Source organism: Poecilia mexicana, unplaced genomic scaffold, assembly GCF_051168715.1.
Source record: "Poecilia mexicana isolate PSO_F unplaced genomic scaffold, ASM5116871v1 scaffold_13, whole genome shotgun sequence".
In the NCBI taxonomy this organism is placed as follows: Eukaryota; Metazoa; Chordata; class Actinopteri; order Cyprinodontiformes; family Poeciliidae; genus Poecilia; species Poecilia mexicana.
The window spans coordinates 11106313-11127937 of record NW_028263382.1 but is presented as its reverse complement, the minus strand read 5'-3'; the positions used below and the strand labels follow the sequence as shown (position 1 = coordinate 11127937).

The following is a 21625-nucleotide window of genomic DNA, read 5'->3' as shown; positions in this document are numbered from 1 at the left end:
AATATGGCTGAAAATACATTTTTAGACAGTTAAAAAAAGAGAAAAAAGGTTTTCTGTACTTTTAACTGTTCTCCTTCAATAACCATCTCATCAAAGTGTTTAGAAGTCAAAAATTCAGGAAAACAACATTTTTTGTTACATTAGCTAGACTGACCACTAAGCAAACCTCAGTGGTTTTAGGGGTTTTACTTCATAGAGTGGACGTAAAGAAATGTTTTCTTTCTTTACTGCCCCATAAACAGTTCCACCCATCCATGTTGCACATGCTTAAAAACAATCCTGCAGCATGATGCTGCCAGCACCATGTTTCTCCACAGTGATGATGTGTTGAGGGTGATAATCAGTGTCGGTCTGTCACACATAGCAATTTCCATGTTGCCTAGAAAGTTACATTTTGGAGACATTACACATAGGTGGAACTTTTGAAATAACTTGGTTTCTGATCCATACATTTTCTGATGTATGGATCAGAAAAAAAACAAGTCTGAATATAAGTGGACACTAAACCTTCCACCATCATAAGCCATGTGTAATTGTAACAATTTTGAGCTAAATTTTTGTTGGTATATTGCAACAAACTGTAATAAAGTGCAATTATGTTGTGGTCACAATGTGACAAAATTACTAGAATTTGTATATAATTCATACTCCAAACTGCAAGCGTACTGAATGGAAAATAGTATTTTGATTTCACCTTCTTTTTCTTTTCAAATTAAAATAAAATTCATCAGAGTGTAATGTTTCAGCTTGACAATCTAGTAACCCTTCTTGTGAGCATGTAATCCTCTAAATCCAAAGCTTAGCTAACCTCCAAGGCAGGTTTTGAATTGTAACCCTGCCAGATTCTTTGTCTGCCTAATATACAAACTACATGTTGTCTACAGAAGTGCTTACAGCGGGTTGATTCTTGTTAAGTGAGTAATGGAGCCAAACAGAGACATGTCTGGAGAGTTAAAGTGCACAGATAGTCAGGCAGTGCGTTCACAAGCAGCTGGGGTCTGGAGAGCGGAGAGTGGATGTTCCAGCGCAGCGCCTCATGAATCCTTTATCAGTGTGTTTGAACATTGATCAGTTTGAGTATTAGCCCAAAGGCTGGACTCAGCTCTTGAGGGGAGTGCAAAATCCAAATTCTCTCATGTGAGCACGCAATGAGGCAACAAAAGAACATCCGCGAGACAAAAAAAAAAGGACAAAGTGTGTCGGCAAACTTTCTGCTAATCCAATATTTAAAAGTGAAATCTACTTTCCTTCCCTCTCATCTCATTAAGTTGTGCACCTGTGATGGAGTAAAGTGGAGATAAGGTTTTTTGTTCTACAGTAAATGCTGTTTGATCCGACGGTTAGAGGAGCCTGCTGTTGCCTAGATATGAGATGTTCCTTATGAGTGTGGGAATGAAATGCGCTTTGAGAGCGGCTGAAGTAGTAAACACCTACTCCTAATGAGTAATCAGAGGCAGCACAGGCTTTACAGACATATTCAAACAAATCCCAGAGGACAGTTTGCCCTGACGGAAAAACAGTAATGCGTTGAAGAGAATTAAGTCGAATATTTCTGAGTAATTCATTTGAATATGTAGTGAGTGAGTGGATGGGAATGATGATTCATAAATCCCCCACATGATTTAACCGGGGATGTGAAGTCATTAGCACGGAATATCAGCAGGGTTATCACAGGGATGATGCGTTTGTGAAACCGTTTTACACACACTCTCTGCGGTTATTTATTAGCAGAACACAAATGTTTCATATCTTGTTAGAAACTAGTTCTTGGCGTTTGCACAGTGGTCAGCAACTTTTATCATCTAAAGTGATGATTTGCATTCGGCTCCTAGTGAATAACGTGTCTAGAGCTGCAAAACCTACTTAACCTAATGCTAAATGTTTCTATTGACTGTTGATAAGGTATTTATGAAGTAAGTTATCAATTATGCACCACTAATTAAGCAAAATACACCAAAAGCATGAATATTCGAGTGTAGTGATTGTTGTTTGAGTCAAAAATTACTCAACAGAGAGATGTGTTGTAAACGATTAAAGAAAAAAAACAAACCTACTGGAATATGAAGCGACTACAAATGGTTTGTTCCATTTACATTCAAAATAAAATCTATTCTGTGTGTGTCTTTGATATATATATATATATATATATATATATATATATATATATATATATATATATGAGTGTAAATATATATATTTACACTCACATTATTTTTTTACGTTTCTGTCATTATTATAATTTTTAGTGTTCAAAAGTCTTAAATTTGAGTTTGTGAAACCTGCAGAAACCACAAACTGTTTATGTTAAATAATGCTCATCTGCTGTAGGTTTATTTCAAAGCTTACAAATAAAATGCATGCTGCACAACACACGGCATAGTCAGGAGTGAAAAAGAAGAAAAAAAAACAGAAAGTTGTAAACAAAAAAGAAAAAATGTAAAGTGTAGCGGAATTAAGGGCAATTAAAAATATTGGCATGTTACTGTAGATGCTGTATGCATCTTATGAGATGCTTTTTGACATATTGCTGAGGTTGTATGCTCAGTTTAACTAGTAGAAATGCCAGACTTTCTTTTTGAGCAGCTTTTACTGAATACTGAATTATTTATTGTTAAGGACTTTAGTATTTCGTTATATTGAATCTTCGGATTGTGGAGAGAATCCTGTAACGTTTGAGTTATGTCAGCAGATGAAAGTCTTTAGCTGTGTTTGTCAGAATGTATGTTTTGAAGTAATTTGTTAATTTGAACGTATTCCGCCGCTTGTGATATGCGCTTCACTACATTTTCCGTTTCATTCAGAATTCGTCACTGTTTGTCACACTCTCCGTTTAGTGGAAATAAAAGCTGTTGACATACTCCAGGTTTGGCGCAGTGGTAGCTTTTGTCTGAACAGGTGCAGCAATTCATTCTGGCTTTTCTTCCCTCTGTGGTGCCTCCACAGTGGGAGATGCAGACTCTCCCACTGTGACTGTTTAATTAGGCACCAATGTCTGTGTCAGTGTTTCAGCGGCGGGCTGCTCGACTCCCTCAATGACAAACTGTTGCCAAAGAAACACATCCACGGCGAGCTCAGATCTACTGATGCTGAGGGGCGGCTGGGAGAGTTCAGCGGGGTGATTGAACTGTTTACAACTCTGCTCGCTTTTTTTAGTGTTCTGTTGGGGAAATATCGCATCATTTATGTCTGTCTTGCTTTTCCTTTGGCATGAATCTGAAGTGACTAATGATGCACGATGGCTTCTCGCCTCCAAATGACACTGTGAATATCAAAAGGATTGATCAAAGGCTTTATTAGCCACACGGCTTGAAAATGAGGCCCTCACTAGGCCGACTCTTTGTACTATATATATATTTAGGCAATCTGACATTTACAAGCTTTGTTTGTTTTTCCTGTCCAGTCCACAGAGCTTTTTTTATATCAGTTTATGCCCAGTGGCAGATTGTGCTTCTTCACACAGGCCCATATTTGCAATAAATACACAGCCAGTATTTGGGAGACAATGAGAAACAGTTATTGCATTGATTGGAGAATTTGGAAATTAACATTTTAGAAGACGGGGCGCCCCCATTTCTTTTATGAATGGAATTGCTTTGGATTAAAAAAAAAGTAAACAAAAATTTCAACCACATTAAATGAACAATTGAAAGCTTTAAAATATTTCCAACACTAGAAAGATATCCCTAAATTGTTTAAAGAAATGGATGTAAGATCTAAGTGCAGACAAAAAAACAATATGCAAGAATTTTTCCCCTGGTAGATGATGTTGTAGGAGATCTCTGATGGAGCACTTAAAGTATTTTCATTTGCTTTTGTTTTTTTGTTTTTTTTTTTTATGTTTTTATTAGATTGTAACATATTTCAACTAGCTAAAAGCAAATATTTACCAGTTTCCCCTCATATTGTCAGACCAAATATAATTCCAGGATACATTTGCAAGGTTAATGGTTTACTTTTCCTCCAGGCAGTACATACCATTTATTAGCAAAAGTCATAATAAAATATTTACTATGTTTATTTTCAATATGCTGAGATAAGCTTTTGGTGTGAACTCCTATATTAATTTGATCTCCACCCCAGCTCGTGTTCAGTAACTGTGATGGATCTTAAAACAGACGCATGCGTGAAAAAAGCCCCATCCTCAGCTATACGCACTGATCGGCCACTTTATTAGGTATACCTGTTCAACTTCTTCTAACAGCAATTCAGCCAATCACTTAGCAGCACCTCATTGTGTATGCGCCTAGACATGGTGAACACAAATTGCCTAAGTGGTTGGTGAGTGTATAATCTTTCTTACATTATCAGAGGGTTATTCAATTGCTCGACAAAAGCACTACTTCCTGTCGTGGTGCGTGGAGCAAAAAAAGAAAGGAAAAAAAAAAAAGCAACAGAACATGCCTTGAATTTCCAAACCTCCCTAATCCTCTTTGAATTGCTTCAAGTACTGTAATAACAAATTGTCAAGCCTTTACACAAAGAAGCTTTCCTGTAGCCTTAAGGCCAAAGTTTAGTTTTTTTTTTCGACAAAGTACACTTGCAGCACATGCAATTGCGACTCAAATGTGAAAGCCATAAATACCATGAATTTCACTACTCGACATCTTTCCAAGAACTGCTTCGATCGAGCAATAAGTCACTGGAATTGGTAGAAATGCTACGCAGCACACAAATTTTGGTTGCCCTTTCAAAATGGTGCTTTTGCATTTCGGTCGCTCAGCAGGTGGGTCATCTTCTCATGTATGTGTGGCTGCACCCCTTCCCTTTTCCTAAATAATTTAACATAGTCATCATTACTACTTCTAAAATCTTTGCACTGAGACTACTGCGGGAAGCCGTGTGGTGGTTTGGTTTTTGACTCTGGGTCTGTGTTCCCGACAAAATTTTCATCAACTTTTGATTAATATAAATGTATTAGTTTCATTTGTTTTTGGGTTTTTTTTTTTTTTTTTGTCAGACGCTTCAGAGTTGCATTCCCCAACCAAAAATATCCGAAATGTTGTCGAGGGGAGAGTAGCGGTGGGATTTGGGCTTTGACACCCTTTTGCTCAGTTTCCTGACTCTAGTGCCACCCAGAGGTTGAGGAGCTGCAACACTGTCACGTTAATTATACCTTCCCAACCTTGACGGTTCACTTTGATCAAAGCTGTGGCGTTTGTCTCCTATCAGGACTTACTTTTTTTGCTCACATGTGAATACACCTCTTTGTCTTTTTCCTCCTCCTTATCCTTCCCCAGGTGACACATCGACCTTGGTTAAAAAGGACAAAAAAAAAGTGTCTATGCCTCATCATGAGGCACTACCAAGTGTCTATGTGTCACTTCTGAAAAAAAATATACAATAAACCTGAAGATTTGGTAATCTCCAAATTGGTGATCTTGTTAACATCATTAATCTTCAGTTGTCTCACTTTTCTTTCTTTCTCCCCGTCTCTTTATTCCTCAGGTCTACATCCCCTGCAGAACAGCTATTGTCCTGGCCAACGAGGAGATAGATTACTGTTATTAGAGGATGATTGTCTCCACAGAGACCGGGATTGAGAACAGATTCCAAGCTCAAACTGAGTGTTAACAATCACCTTCATCTTAAAGTGTCAACCTTGCACACCAGTCAAAACCTACTTTTTTGTCTCTGAGCCTTTTTCTGAATGAAGGGGTGAACGTAAGGCGTCTTAAAATTGTGTGCTTTCAAAATACCATCTGTAACCTTAGACGGTGTGCAACCCCATTTACTTCAGATCGGTCCATTTGGGAAGCGTCCAACCTATCCGAGCAGCTAGATGCTAAAAATCAAAAGCCCTGCCGAGTCCATCCGACGCTAGCCAGCAGCCATTTCTCGGCTTGGTTGCATTTGGCTTGTCATCTGAAAAACACGACCAGCAACTGTGACAGAGCCAGCATTCATTTATGCAAACATAGAAAAAGATCAAAGAAAAGTATTTCAGACTGTTAGATGTGTTGAAACAGAAGTGATTTGTTTGGATTCATTTTGTATTAGAATAAAGTACAGAAAGAGACACCAGAATGTGTGTGTATGTAACCACCTGTGACCCATCTGTGTTCAACATTTCTGTCTACAAATAAAATGTCCCTTGCACTAAATAATGAATTGATAAATCATTTTATAGTAGTGTCTTGTATTTTGGTGGGTTTTTTTTTTAAAGCTACTCAATGTATATCTTTTTATATACATTTTTTTTTATATACACTGTGAGGCTTTTCACGTTTTGTCACATTACAGCGGCAAACCTCAATGCATTCTGTTGGAATTTGAATTCAGAACCAGACAAAATACAGAGTAATTTTGAAGTGATGGGAAAATTACTTTTTTTTTTTTCAAAATATTACACAAAGTAATGTGGAAATTGTGGCATATATTGTTGTCAGCCCTTTCTAAATCAAAACTTTGTAGAAACACTGTAACTTCATTTATAGTACGCAATTAGGTTTACCACGTTTGCATATTTACTGAAACTTTTACCTTTTTTTTTCCTTTTCAAAGTAGCTCAAGTTTAGTCATATTTTAGATTTTAGTATGTAAATGAAAATCAATTTTTAAGTCTTACCAAAGATTCTCAGATGGATTTAGCTCTGGACTTTGACTAAGCCATTCCAGCACACAATTAAGCTTTGATCTGGACCGTCTGTTAATTTAGGTCGCTGCTGGTCCTGACTTCCACCTCAATCTTAAGTCTTTTGTAGCATATATCAGGGTTTTTTTTTTTTTTTTTTTTTTTTTTTTCATGATTTCCTTCTATTTAGCTACATCCATCACAGTTCACTTTCTCCCTTTCATACAAGTATCCCTGAAGCATGATGCTGCCACTGCCATATTTTACAGTGAGGATGGTGTGTTCAGGTTGTAGTAGCATCTGATCTCAGTCACTCCTCTTGCCTTTCTGCCAGCACCTAATGAGTACAGTGTACATAAATCACACACTGTGCGATTTATTATTAGGTGTTGGATTGGATCTCAGAGCGCATTCAAATCCACTTCATATTCCTAGGATGTACTGATTTTATGAATAGTCATCAGTTTGCCATTTTAAAAATCAATTTGTTCATTTTTTTTGCATAAAACACAAGCAACACTTGTGCTGAAATTACCCAATTTTTTCCCTTTGCATAAATTTTTCTGCTGTTATTTTACTGTAAAATTCTCAAACTAAATCCCACTTCAAAACATTGACGCCGTCTCTCGGCACACACCAGCATGAGACTGAAGACGGTATTACATGTGTGATTCGCATACTTGACTACCTTAGGAAGCTGTGTGTGATTTATGTACACCGTGCTCATTAGGTGCTGTTGCATTCCCCTGGGATCGTTCCCGAAAAAAAACAAAAAAAAACAAGGAAAATCCACACAGAGAGCGACATGTGCGTCTTTCAATTAGTTGTGACTTTTGTGACTTTTGTCTCAACTTGCTTGATTATCGAACAGCTCTAGGAGCGCTGCAGCGCTGTTGTGTGAGAAGGTTATTGATTAACTTAAATAAACCGAGGAACATCGCTGATGCTGACTGCTGAACTCGCACGTGCGCGCACACACACATACACGCTTATAAAATGTCACAAAGTATGTTGTGAAAATAACTGTGATAACAGATCTCCTGCCAGTCTGTATGTTCACTTCATTTTGAATCTCTTTGGAGTCCCTTGTTGCTTTTGGATGTTTTTAAGCGGCTTCCAAGTTGAACGAATAAAGGGGGAAAAAAATGATTTCTTTTTTTATTTGCAGATAAATGCATATTTTCAGATTATTATGATCCACACCTTTTGAATTGGTTCAGACCCTGTCATTTAAGGCATATACTGTAGCATATGGTGGGTTTTGATCTGCCTTCCCCGCAGCTTAAAGAAAACGCATCCAAATTCAACACGATTTTCTTCTATTTAGTCAGAAGTATCATGAACATGTCATCGCTTCTGTTTAAGTATTCAAAAAGAAAGAACTTTCTCCACCTCTTAAATCACTCAGAGGATCACTTTGCATACATTATAAGCAACAAGGTTGTGCACCTGAATTAGAGCCTTTAATCACCCTGTATCTGACCCAGTGTCACTGTCATTTTGCTGCTGCCACAACCAATTGTCCTCTTTTGTTCTCTGAAGAACGTCTGATGTCTGATAGACTGTAACTGTTTTAGCGTTTCTCTTTCATTACTAATAAAGATAAAAATAAAAAAAATCACAGTCTGTCAAACCAAAGCAATGTGAATAACCTGGATGTCTGGACTACTGATCCCTCACTATTGCATCCTTGAGATAGTATGGAGGGAGGTGTGTATGTGTGAGAGGGTGGGGGTAACTTTTGGCATGCTGATGAAATCAGAATGTTACCTTGAGTAAAAACACGCCGATATTACAATAACATATTTACAAAAATCAACACCTTGGATGATCTAATTTACCTTTATGTTATTTAAAGCAGAAAATCAACAAATGGTTTTTGGATTCTGTTGCAAAATAATCTAACATAGATTAAATAATTATATTGAAAAGGAGGTACAGTGAACTTGAGGTTCTGTTTTCTCCGTTCAAATTAAATTCATCAGTATTCTCCAGTCATTTTTCTCTGGAGCTTGACTTTTAATTATTCACAGAAAATTAGCCTTTTTTTTGTACAATGCAGCCTGGGAAGCTGAAAAACTTTGGTGCAATGCTACTTCCTGGATTGGTTGCGGAGCAGCCAATTAATTCCTTTGGTGCTAATTGGCTGTACCCTCAAGACCAGATCTCTTCAAATGGAGGCCTGCACTTTTACAGTCTGAGGGTTTTTCACTTTAAATGTATACTTATTTTTATCAGACTTGTTCTGAAGTTCAGTTTGCAACGTTTTGCTGTCTTTTGCATGACAAAATATTCGTCTGCAAGTTAAAACTAGCGATATTTATCTTTAATTTGCTATTTAAAACATTTTGCACATATAATTCCCCCAGAGGCATTTCTAAGAATACTGAACAACCAAACATTTTAGTGTAAACATAAACAATGCAGCAGCTTTCAATCAAAATATCTTGCCACAGATAGATTGCGTGTTTGTTTTTGTGTGCTCGGATATTGCCGCCGACTGCAGAAAGAGCCCTGAAATCTCTCCGACGACAAAGGAAGGAATCTACTTTACACTCTGTGCTGCAGCACATAAAACTTTCATTTTCCATTTGGTGACAAGAAAAGCTGTGAAATGCCGCCACGACTGCACAGAAGAAATCACCGCAAGTGATTCCCTACAACATGATGCAAGGAGGATGAAAGACAGCTCATCAGACTGTAATATTTTAATTTCCATTTCCTGGGCCCCCACACTTTGTTCTACTTACACCAGATTATGAGTCTTTGTGCACAGGCGTCGGTGTAAGCCTCTTAATAGCAACTGTAGCATGAATAGCAGTGAAGGGAAGATCACAATAGCTTTTGTTGAGGCTGTCTCACAAAGGTGTGGATTCAATTCTTATGGGGATTTTTTTTTATTGTTTTTTGTATTGTTTTCTTTTGTATTGTTAACTCTTTTCTATGGATTTGTCTTGTTTCTGTCTGAAGATTCAGCTGTTGGATCATATGGCTTCTTCTAAGAAGTAATTGGTTTGGATTCTTTTTGAGCAGCATCACAGACCTCGCCCCAATTTTTGCTGTCTGCACTGTCAAGTCTGGTACAAGGGCACTGACGAATATTTAAAAAAAAAAAACAACCTTGACTCTGCATGTCCCTGCTAAGTTAATAGTTTCCAGCTATTGTTGTCCAGTGTGTTTTTGTCTTCTAAACGTATTCTCAACCCAGTAACTTCTTCACAGTTGTCGCATTACAATCAGTTTGTTTTTGCAGGAATGCTGCCCTCCTTCTTCCGCCCACCCCAACCAAATAAAATTCAAGCAGTAATCAGATTTTTATTTTTTTTTCCCAGCAGAAGGCAACCCAGTCTCCCAGTACTCGGCAACAAGCAAGGAAAACATATTCCGCTGCATATAGATATGAGTAGCTGCAAACTTCTTGAAGGCACAACTGGCAGATAAGATATATTTTCTAGTTTTTGGGAGGTCCAGCCTTTCTTATACCTCTTTGGGCAACTGCCCATTTAGCCCACATCAAAATCCACCTCTGATTAAAGTTCACCAAAGCGTTACTATATTCTCAACCTGCCTGAGTCGATATTTTGCACACAAAAAAAACCCTTTTGCTGTAATTAGACCTTAATAATCAGTATATGTCTCTACCAGTTTTGTACATGCAGAGATTCCATTTAAAAAAAAATAGCTCAAACTCAGACAAATTAGTGTCTGTGATAAGAACTTTATATATTTTGTCACATATTCTCAGTTGGATGATAATCTGGATTTTGGACTACTGAAACACATCAATATACTTTAACAATTCCGTTGTAGCACTGGGTGTATTTTTGTCAATTTTCTGTAAAGGCCAGATTAACAACTAGAAGTTGAACTGCCAACAGATTGTCCCTCCTGACATGTAGAGCATTTCAGCTCCTGAGTCGCCATGGTTACTTCTCTGATTGATGCTCGCCTGTCATTTTAGGTGGATGTCCATGTCTTGGTAAGTCCTGTACTCTTTTCAGGTGGTAGGTTGCAACGTGCTCGATGAGGTCCAAAACTCGGATTACTGATCTATAATCAAACCCATCTTTAAACTTCTTCACAGGTTTATTCCTGACCCGTCTACTGTCGTCCTTGTTCTTGATAAAGCTGCTTTCTCTCTGAGCCCTGAGTCACACCCAGTCAGAATCCATTTGGATTTTATGTAGCTGTATCAAAGCACAAATAAACAAAAACCTTTTCAGATTTTTATTTTTTAAAACGGCTTGAAAACCCCCTTTATTTGTATTCGGTTTCACAATCATGTGTCTCATTGTGTTGGTGTGTCAGATTTCAGGTTTTCAGTTGCAACATGATAAAATGTGAAAAGGTTGGAGGTGGTTGAGTATCTTTGCAATGCGCTGTATGTTTGACCTGAGAGGGTGCTGAAACACAAAATGGGGTAACTGTGTCGACAGTGTAGACAATGCTCCAAATATGCTGGAAAGAAAATACATCAATACCACATGCTATGGCCTCAATGCCTACCTGAGAGCAATAACCACCTTTCTGAAACACTGAATTTTACAGGTGTTCACGTTATTGACTGCACTCCCTGTAAGTATCTGTGCCATGAAAAATACATGTCGTACTGTATAAACTATGCAGTACAGTACATGAGAAGACTTCACACACAGGAGGCTGTAGCGGGGGTTCTGTGTTGAAACACTTTGTTGAATTGCATTCCTTATTTGCCCTCATGAATATAAATTTCTAAACAGGAGTCATGTCGTCAAAGCTAGGAGGTGTGACAGACACGGAGGGGATTGCGTCTGCCGAGCCCATGAGACTGCACCAGTCAGGGAGTGTTTTTCACTGTGCAAACTGCTGCTGCTCAAATACAGTTTCATCCAATGGCAGATGTCACCGAATGGAGTGATGAAAGGGGTTTACACTTTGTACGCTATCCTAGAGCTCCCCTTTCTCTGCAGGATAATACAGTCCAAGCAGCAGGGAACACCTAGTGCCTGAAAAATCTGCTTAGACGCAGTTTACTTCCTCCAGAGCATTTCTAAATGCCGTCTTGTAAAATCTGTTAATGTTTGAATAAAACAGCTAAGTGTTTGTATGGCAGCTAAAAACACTTAGCTGCCCTCAGAAGAACACATCTAAATTCAAGATTCACTTGTATGGATTGTTTGGAGTCATTTTTCTGCATCTTTACTTTTAAAAGAGTAAAGTTGATCTTTCAGCATGGACACCTTTCTCTGCAGTTATGACAGTTATGAGAAACATTCAGTTTTATTTGCAATATTTAGACAGGAAGTCCCTAGGATAGGAATTGAACCAGCTGGGCAGCTGCATTGAGAACTCTCAGTGTACCTTTTTTGAGGGAACAATTATTATTGAACAATGGTGCTTATGAACAATAAGCTCCTGCAGCTTTGAACACCTGTTACACACAGCATGAAATCTTATTCCATTTAGACGAACAACTTTGGACTTTTTTGTTCTTTTAAAAGAGTACTCCCTCCAAATTTGTTGCTTCTAACATTTCTACTTTATACACACACACACACACACACACACACACACACACACACACACACACACACACATATATATATATATATATATTTTTTTTTCTAAATTGGAGAATATTTGAACAATTTCAAATATATTTTCTAAACATTTCTTAAAATTTCAAGCTACCACCACACATGATTGCAACAAAAGAGTCAAAATAATATGAAGCAAATACAGACACGGCTCTGCATTATTTCAGTAATTTAATCAAATAAGTGAAATTTGTATTTTATACTGATTAATTACAAGGTGATTGTTACATATTTTCATGGCGACTCAATCACTGATTGTGTTGTTATGTGCCAGTTTATTGACATTTCACAGGTTTATTCTACAGAAGTGTTCAGTTGTTGCCATCTAGTGGCAGGATTAGGTACTACATTTTAAGAGCCTGCCGTTTTTGATGATGTCATAAAAAGTAGACAAGGCAGGAGAATACTAAGCATGGTTTTCTCTCAGTAACACGGCAACTTCGATTCAGTCGGTCTTTGAAAGCACTGTTGGTATGTATTAAATTTCGCAATGGATCTTTTGTTTATTAAGAATAATTTAGCTGTTTGTAAAAGCAGTATTTCCCTTAAAGAACGTTTAGCCGTGCACTAAATATTTTCTCTGGAGCAAATTTATTGTACCCTTAGGTGCTGTATTGTTTGTTACTGTGTATTATTTCTGAACGTTTGTATGTTCATTTCTCAGTTTTACCCTACTCCAACTGGCTTCAGTAAAGAGTCAACGTAAGCCCTCTTGTCTGTGTGGTCATCTTGGAGAGGAGTTTATCTGAATGTCGACTCCAACAAGGCGATGGAGGTTGAGGACATGACAGTAAAACAACACTTTCTGCTAGACCACTTTCTACATTGAAAGAACTAGTCGACTGGAAAATAACCCGTTCATAAAAAGTAAGCAAACGCTTTAGTCTTCATCATGTCAAGGAAAAGCTCCATATCAGGATCTGTTAAAACAAGATCACGCATCTCAGGCTCATCTAAGCAGTCTACAAGTTCGGCAGCCAGCAAGGTAGCTGCAGCATTGGCACGTGCAGAAGCAGAAGCAGCAAAAGCTGAAGCAGCATTTGTTGAGAAAGAGTTTAGACTGAGGATACAACAAGCAGAGCTTGAGGCCTCAACACAGCTTCAAAAAAAACATTTGGAGGCTTCGTTGGATAAAGTTCGTTCGCAGAAAAGGGCTGCAGCTGCAGAAGCTAAAGCAGAAGTTTTGGAGTCAGCTGTGGAACAGCATGGTGAAATGTTTAGTGAAATTGACGTTCCAAATGTGGATCCAGAATCACGCACAAAGGAATATGTAGAGGGATCTATCCACAGTGAAGGCACTTTTGGCATGCCTAAAATAAAAACCTATTCATGTGATAAAGACCTGAAACCAACCCAACATGAATCTATACATGACTCTGATAAAGGAATCTATGCACCAGAAATGGCCTTGCCAGTGCAGCCAAAATCAGAACATACCATAGCAACTCAGGCTCAGAATCTAACCATGACAGTTGGATCCAATAACCATTTTGGGAAACAGTCAAGATTAATTGGAAAATCTATGCCAAAGATTGAGCAAAACACAAATTATTTGGAGAATCCTACAGACACTTTCTACAGTAGGACGGACTTTAGAAAAAGAACCGACAACTTGCCTCTGTTACAGAATGCTAGTTACAAAGATAATGGTCCACAAATGAGTCAAGGGGAAGAAAGTAAATGTATGTCAGACCTTGTTAGATTCATTGCACGACGCGAGTTAGTGTCCACTGGTCTCACACAGTTCAATGACCGTCCTGAGTGCTTTAGGGCCTGGAGAGCATCATTTTTGAGTGCCATCAGAGATTTAAACCTCTCAGCCAACGAGCAGCTAGATCTTTTAGTAAAATGGCTAGGGAAAGACTCAGCAGAACATGCTAGACGTATAAGAACAGTGCATGTGAATTACCCCGAGTACGGACTCAGGGCAGTTTGGGACAGACTAAATGAGTGTTACGGGGCTTCAGAGGTGGTTGAGAACTCCTTGTTCAGAAGGTTGGAGAGTTTTCCCAAAATCTCTAATAAAGACCACCGCAAATTAAGAGAACTCGGAGATTTGTTAATGGAGATAGAGGCAGCCAAGGCAGATGGTGATCTACTAGGTCTAAGTTACCTAGATACGCCTCGTGGCATTAACCCTGTTGTGCAGAAGTTGCCATTCTATTTACAAGAAAAGTGGCTAACATCAGGATTTCAATACAAAGAGGAACACATGGTTCTCTATCCTCCATTCAGTTTCTTTGTGAATTTTGTGTGTAATCAAGCTAAAATGAGAACTGACCCCAGTTTCATGCTGACAGCATTGCATAATGATTCAACTGAGCACCATAGGCCAGTCCTGAGAACTGATGCTCATAAGCCTTTCGCTGTACTGAAAACCGGGGTCTCTCCTAAGACATTACCTAGACAGCACTGTGGCTCTGTTCAAACCAGTATTCCATCTGCAAGTAGGCCCGTCTCAACAGATGATCCAGCCAAACATTGTGTGCTACACAACAAACCTCACCCTCTTTCTAAATGTAGGACCTTCAGGGGAATGCTCATTGAAGAACGAAAGGCAATTCTGAAGAAATATGGGATTTGTTATAAGTGTTGCAAAGCTCTACATTTGGCAAAGAACTGTGATGAAGAGATAATCTGCACAGAGTGTGGAAGTAAAAAACATGTTACAGTCCTACACCCAGGGACTGCACCGTGGTCGAGTACCCCAGATTCCTCTATATCAGAGAATGGCGGGGAGGGAATAAATGACAGCAAGGAAATGGCTGTCTCCACGACATGCACGAAAATCTGTGGCAAGGAAATCTCAGGACGTTCCTGTTCTAAAATAAGTCTTGTGAAAGTATTTCCTGCTGGTCATCCTGATGCTGCAGTTAAGATGTATGCAATATTAGATGACCAAAGTAATAAATCACTTGCACGGTCTGAATTTTTTGATCTGTTCAATATATCAGGGATAGCCACACCATATTTCCTGAAAACCTGTGCAGGAACTATGGAAACAGAAGGCAGGCAGGCCCGTGGCTTCATGGTCGAGGCTAATGATGGCAGCATTCAGCTCTCTTTACCAACATTAATTGAATGCAACGAGATTCCAAATAATCGTTCAGAAATCCCGACACCCGAAGTGGCATTGAACCATAGCCATTTGAAACCTCTTGCAAAGAATTTCCCCAAGCTTGAGGAGCAAGCTCCTATTGTGCTCTTATTAGGCAGAGACATTATCAGAGTACATAAGGTTAGAAAGCAAGTAAACGGCCCGCATAATGCACCATATGCCCAAAAACTAGATTTGGGTTGGGTGATTGTTGGTGATGTATGCATTGGAGATGTCCATAAGCCATCTGTGGTGACCTCCTGTTACACCAACATCTTAAAAAATGGACGGCCCTCTTTATTTGAACCATGCCCACAGGGTTTCACAGTTAAAGAGCGATACTGCTATGATGACCCCATCGCAGTTTCTTCTTTAAACAAAGGCATCGTCACTTATGAAGGCTCCGATGCTGATGTCTTTCACCAAACAAAGGATGATGACTTGGAGGCTCCTTCAATAGAGGACATTCAATTCCTTACAATCATGGACAGAGAAGTACACCAGGATGAAAAGAACAACTGGGTGGCTCCTCTTCCTTTCAGGACATGGCGACCACAGCTTCCAGACAACCGCTTACAAGCACTTAAGCGACTCAACTCACTGCAGCAAAATTTCAGAAAGAAACCTGAGATGAAACAGCAGTTTTGTGATTTCATGGAAAAGATCTTTAAAAATGGGCATGCAGAAGAAGCACCTTCACTGAAACCCGGGGAGGAGCATTGGTATTTACCTTGCTTTGGGGTTTTTCATCCAAAAAAACCATCTCAAATAAGGGTTGTCTTCGACTCTAGTGCACAGCATAACGGACTTTCCTTAAATCAGGTACTTTTGACAGGGCCTGACCTCAATAATAGCCTCATTGGGGTTCTTCTGAGGTTCAGAAAGGAACCAATTGCCTTTTCAGTAGACATACAGCAAATGTTTTACTGTTTCACGGTCAAACCAGAAGACCGCAATTTTCTCCGGTTTCTCTGGTTCAAGAATAACGACCCTGAAGGAGAGATAACAGAATACCGCATGAAGGTGCACGTTTTCGGAAATAGCCCTTCGCCTGCAGTAGCTATTTACTGCCTCAGAAGAGCAGCAGAGGATGGTCAAAAGGATTTTGGAGAGGATGCTAGACAGTTTGTTGTCCGCGATTTCTATATGGACGATGGCCTGAAATCTCTTCCTTCTCCAGAGGATGCCATCAGCCTTCTGAAAAGGACACAAGAAATGCTAGCTTGTTCAAATCTCAGGCTACATAAGCTGGCTTCTAACAGTAAAAGGGTGATGGAAGCCTTTTCCTGCGAGGATCATGCTGCAAACCTGAAAGACCTGGATCTTGATTCTGATAATCTGCCTGTGCAACGCAGTTTGGGTTTGCTGTGGGACTTGGATTCAGACACTTTCACTTATCAAGTTCAAGAGGAGAAAAAAGCTTTTACCCGACGTGGAATCCTCTCCACTGTAAACAGTCTGTATGACCCACTCGGATTTGTGTCTCCTATCACCATTCAGGGTAAAGCACTCCTTCGGGAATTCACCATAGATTCCCCGGACTGGGATACTCCCCTTCCCCCAAAAAAGGAGAAGTTGTGGGAGATCTGGAGAAACACTCTTAAAGAGCTGCAGCATTTTAAGATCCCTAGATCGTACACACATGTGCCACCATCTGCTGCTAAGCACACGGAACTATGTGTGTTTTCAGATGCCTCGGAGAGAGCAGTGGCAGCAGTTGCATATTTAAAGACTGTGGATGAACATGGAAAATGCTACACGGGTTTGATAGCAAGTAAAGCAAGACTTGCTCCACGGCCTGGATATACTATACCCAGACTGGAGCTTTGTGCCGCAGTTATGGCAGTGAACTTGTCGGAGGTGATTGTCTCTGAAATTGACATCCATTTCACAACAATCACCTTTTATACAGACAGTAAAGTTGTTCTGGGCTACATTTACAATGAGAAAAGGAGATTTCATGTATTTGTTCACAACCGAGTCCAAAGAATCAGACGCAGCACACTGCCACAGCAATGGCAGTATGTGCACACGGAGCACAACCCTGCAGACATTGCGACACGACCTGTCCCAGCAGAACTTTTAAGAAACACAATATGGTTCACTGGCCCAACCTTTTTGTCCAAACCAAAAGACACCTCAATTGTAGATCAAACATTTGAGCTTTTGGAGCCAGAAAGCGATCCTGAAATAAGACAAGTGACAACTCTGTCAACAGTGGTGTTTCAGCAGCTTAGATCTCATCGTTTCAATCGCTTTTCATGCTGGAGAACAGTTGTTAAAGCAGTTGGTGCTTTAATCCACATCATTCAATGTTTCAAAAGGCAGCAGAGGAATCTCTCAACTGAGTGTAAAGGCTGGCATTTGTGTTCCTCACACTTATCAGTGGATATTCTCAACTGCAGCACCACAGTCATCCTAAAAACTGTTCAACATGAAGTCTTTGGAGAAGAGCTGGAACTACTTGCTTCTAATCAAAACATTCCAAAGAGTAGCCCACTCTGGTCTTTGGATCCATTCATTGACAAGAAGGGAATTATACGGGTAGGAGGTCGCCTTCAGGAAGCAAGCTTGAGTTCTGAAGAAAAAAGACCTTTGATTCTACCTGGCCGTCATCATGTCACCACCCTGATAGTTCGTCATTACCATGAAGAGATTCAACATCAAGGGAGGCATTTTACTGAAGGAGCCATCAGATCTGCTGGTTTTTGGATCCTTGGTGGCAAACGGTGCGTGAGCAAGCTCATCTTTGAGTGCATCACATGTAGAAAGCTCAGAGGAAGGTGTGAAGTTCAAAAAATGGCAGATCTCCCAGCCGACAGGCTCAGCATGGAACCGCCATTTTCGAATATTGGCCTAGATGTTTTTGGCCCCTGGTCTGTAGCAGCCCGACGAACAAGAGGAGGTCATGCAGAGAGCAAAAGATGGGCTATTCTATTCACCTGTTTAAGTGTTAGAGCTATCCATATTGAGGTCATTGAATCTCTGGATACCTCCAGTTTCATAAATGGATTGAGAAGGTTCCTGGCAATCCGAGGACCAGTGAAGCACATCCGCTCTGATAGAGGAACTAATTTTGTCGGAGCCTCAAAGGTCCTAGGAATCCCATCAAACATTGATGGAGAATCTGTGAAGAGATTTCTTTCGGATCATGACTGCATGTGGACCTTCAACAGCCCACACTCTTCTCATATGGGTGGAGTGTGGGAACGGATGATTGGTGTCGCACGCCGCATTTTGGACTCGATGTTTCTTCAGATGGGGTCTTCCAAACTCACACACGAGGTGCTCGTAACCTTCATGGCAGAGGTCACCGCCATTGTGAACAACAGACCATTAATTCCTGTCTCCAATGACCCTATGGATCCATTCATTCTTACACCGGCAACATTGTTAACGCAGAAAGTGGGTCCTTGTCCGGCACCTGTAGGGGACTTTGATGACAAAGACTTGTCTCGACATCAGTGGCGCAGGGTCCAAAGTCTGTCAGACACATTCTGGACCAGATGGCGCAAGCAGTATTTATCTACTCTGCAACCTCGCAAAAAGTGGACATCTGAACACAGAAGTTTAAAACCAGGAGATGTTGTGCTCCTAAGAGACAATGCAGTAAAACGCAATGTTTGGCCTATGGGCATCATTGCTGAAGTGTACCCCAGTAAAGATGGACTTGTTCGGAAAGTTCAGGTCAGAGTGACAAGTGCAGATGGCGTAAAGTTGTTCTTGCGACCTGCAAGTGAAACGGTTTTGCTTATTTCTTCCGAAGAGTAATGTTGAGAATGTTATTAATGGTGAAACAAGTAAAGTTTCAGGCAGGGAGTGTGTTGTTATGTGCCAGTTTATTGACATTTCACAGGTTTATTCTACAGAAGTGTTCAGTTGTTGCCATCTAGTGGCAGGATTAGGTACTACATTTTAAGAGCCTGCCGTTTTTGATGATGTCATAAAAAGTAGACAAGGCAGGAGAATACTAAGCATGGTTTTCTCTCAGTAACACGGCAACTTCGATTCAGTCGGTCTTTGAAAGCACTGTTGGTATGTATTAAATTTCGCAATGGATCTTTTGTTTATTAAGAATAATTTAGCTGTTTGTAAAAGCAGTATTTCCCTTAAAGAACGTTTAGCCGTGCACTAAATATTTTCTCTGGAGCAAATTTATTGTACCCTTAGGTGCTGTATTGTTTGTTACTGTGTATTATTTCTGAACGTTTGTATGTTCATTTCTCAGTTTTACCCTACTCCAACTGGCTTCAGTAAAGAGTCAACGTAAGCCCTCTTGTCTGTGTGGTCATCTTGGAGAGGAGTTTATCTGAATGTCGACTCCAACAAGGCGATGGAGGTTGAGGACATGACACTGATGTTTTTAAGCATATCTGTTGAACAGATGATACGTTTTCATGGGCGAGCAATAAAGAGATAGACGCTGAAATCGGAGCATTTCAGCCAATAGTAAATCAAATATACTGCATCACTGTACATTATGCACTTATAAAACATGCTTAAACATTACAACATGTAAATCTTTTTTGTACAGAGTTAAATTGTGAATCCACAAATAAACATATTAGTTCTTGTACAAATTTAGGTAAGCTTTTAATCTTTTAACAAGCTTTGACAGTATTTTGTTTTTGCATTTAGTTGGCTTTATGATGTGCAAACTGAACACATGCATAATTAATGTATGACTTCAGTTTGTTTTGATTAGGAAGTTGAATTGTAACTTGGGATATTGTTCTTTATCATGCAAAACCCCTTTTTCAGTCCTTTTCCCTCCAGAACCTTAAAGGAGTCTTTGAGAGTCTGAAAATATCAATAGATGTATTTTTAAAGCATGCTCAGCTCTGTGACTTTAATGTAATTGGTTTACACAACAGACACAAACGGAAGCTTTTGAAGTGCTTGTATGGCTTCTGTGTTTACAGAAGCTTGCATGTTTTTGTTTTTTTTTTCGTTTGCTTTTTGCTGTAAAAGTCAATCAATATCAATCTCGTCTACTAAAACTTTTGGGAGTGGTGATTAATTGAATTTTCCACGAATCTTATGATATTCTCCGCAGCACAGAGTTGTGAAGCTGAGGTTTGTGGTTGTTGTATGACCAAATGTAAAACGGTTCTTTCATATTAATATTTTTCGTGGAACTACATTTTATATTTTTTCTTCTAGCTGTATTACTTATTGGTCGTTACACCACACAAACATTAGGGAATCAAAGTTAGACTTTATGTTACTAAGAAACAAGATTACCAGCTTCCATTTATTTAGATGATCATTTATAAAGAGGGGACTTCCCTCTAGATATGTCTCTTTCTGGGAAGCCGGAAAGAAGTAGAGATCTGATTTAATATGTCTTTTGAAGCACTTCCTTCCCTGAGAACGTTGTTGCTACAAAAATCACCTAAGAGCACCGATTACCATTCATCAAGGATACCCACAATTGGCCTGCAGGGTGAGTAGCAGTCAGTAATATATCAAAAAATGTCAGATGAGGCAATCTGAAGTGCTTCTTCTATTGCAATAATGTTTTGATACATGGTACTAGCTGTAGTCCAAGTAAAAGAGGAAGTCATTCCAGTAATGAAAGAATCCAATTGATGTCAACAACCTAAGCGGACAAAATTACTTCTCTGGTTTGCAGACATATTGTCAAAAGCAACAAGTATTGAAATGGTTGGTTTTACACTCACCATCCACTTTATAAGGTTCACCGTATTAACTGCTTGTTAGCACACAGAGTCAGTCAGCCAGTCACATTGCAGAAACATCGGACAAAGAGAAAATTACTTTCTTAAGTTAAAACTTAGAACGGGGGGAGAAAGAAAGTAATTTAAGAAAGCATGGTTGTAGTAATAGGCGGAGTATTTCCGAAAACAGCTACAGGAATTTTCATGCACAATCGTCTCTCAGGTTTACACAAAGTGATCTTAAAAGAAAAAAATCAATCGAGCAGCACTTGTATGGATAAATTCCCTTGTTGATGTTAAAGATCGGAAGAAAAAGTGGTAAACTGATTTGACATAAGAATGTGACAGTAGCCCACATACAGAATGTAGAATACGATAAACACACAACACTTCAAACTTTGTAGCAGGTGAGCTACCACAGCAGAAGACCACATCTGCTGTTGTAGCAGTGATGCATCAGTAATTCATACTGTAATTCATACAGGCTCACCAGAACTGGACATTACACAACTTGAAGTCTTGATTTTTGCTGCAACCTTCAGATGGAAGGGGTCAAAATTTGATGTAAACAATTCAGACTCTGAACAAGAAAGAATGAATTCAGTGAGTCTTGAATCAACATATCAGGATGGTGATTTTGGTATAATTTCTTGGGGCACCCTAACCATATCGAAGCACTGGTGCTCAAATTGTCCATCTC

At 39.4% G+C, this 21625-nt stretch overlaps 2 protein-coding genes across 3 annotated transcripts in view; both read left to right on the top strand.

Annotated features, from left to right (window-relative positions):
• The window catches only part of gbe1b (glucan (1,4-alpha-), branching enzyme 1b), a 106666-nt gene extending 100562 nt beyond the window's left edge, over nt 1–6104 (top strand). The window contains exon 16 of the mRNA XM_088011660.1: nt 5446–6104. Within this exon, the coding sequence (XP_087867786.1) occupies nt 5446–5508 (63 nt within the window). The 3' untranslated portion in view covers nt 5509–6104. The remainder of the gene's footprint in view (nt 1–5445) is intronic.
• Nucleotides 6105–12397: 6293 nt separating this feature from the next.
• LOC106918399 (uncharacterized) lies at nt 12398–19597 on the top strand. Of its 2 annotated transcripts, none has more exons than XR_001418405.2 (2): nt 12398–19279; nt 19473–19597. XR_001418405.2 is itself a non-coding variant. In XM_088011659.1 (2 exons), exon 2 carries the CDS (start codon nt 13040–13042, stop codon nt 19013–19015), a length of 5976 nt encoding a protein of 1991 aa, XP_087867785.1. In that variant the 5' UTR covers nt 12398–12618; nt 12812–13039; the 3' UTR covers nt 19016–19597. The 2 variants fall into 2 exon arrangements, 1 of the variants encoding a protein (XP_087867785.1); XM_088011659.1 differs by having other exon boundaries at nt 12398–12618; nt 12812–19597.
• Nucleotides 19598–21625: the final 2028 nt, after the last annotated feature.

What these genes read in the sequence shown, in the direction of transcription:
- LOC106918399 (XM_088011659.1), top strand. Translation starts at nt 13,040, where the DNA reads ATGTCAAGGAAAAGCTCCATATCAGGATCTGTTAAAACAAGATCACGC.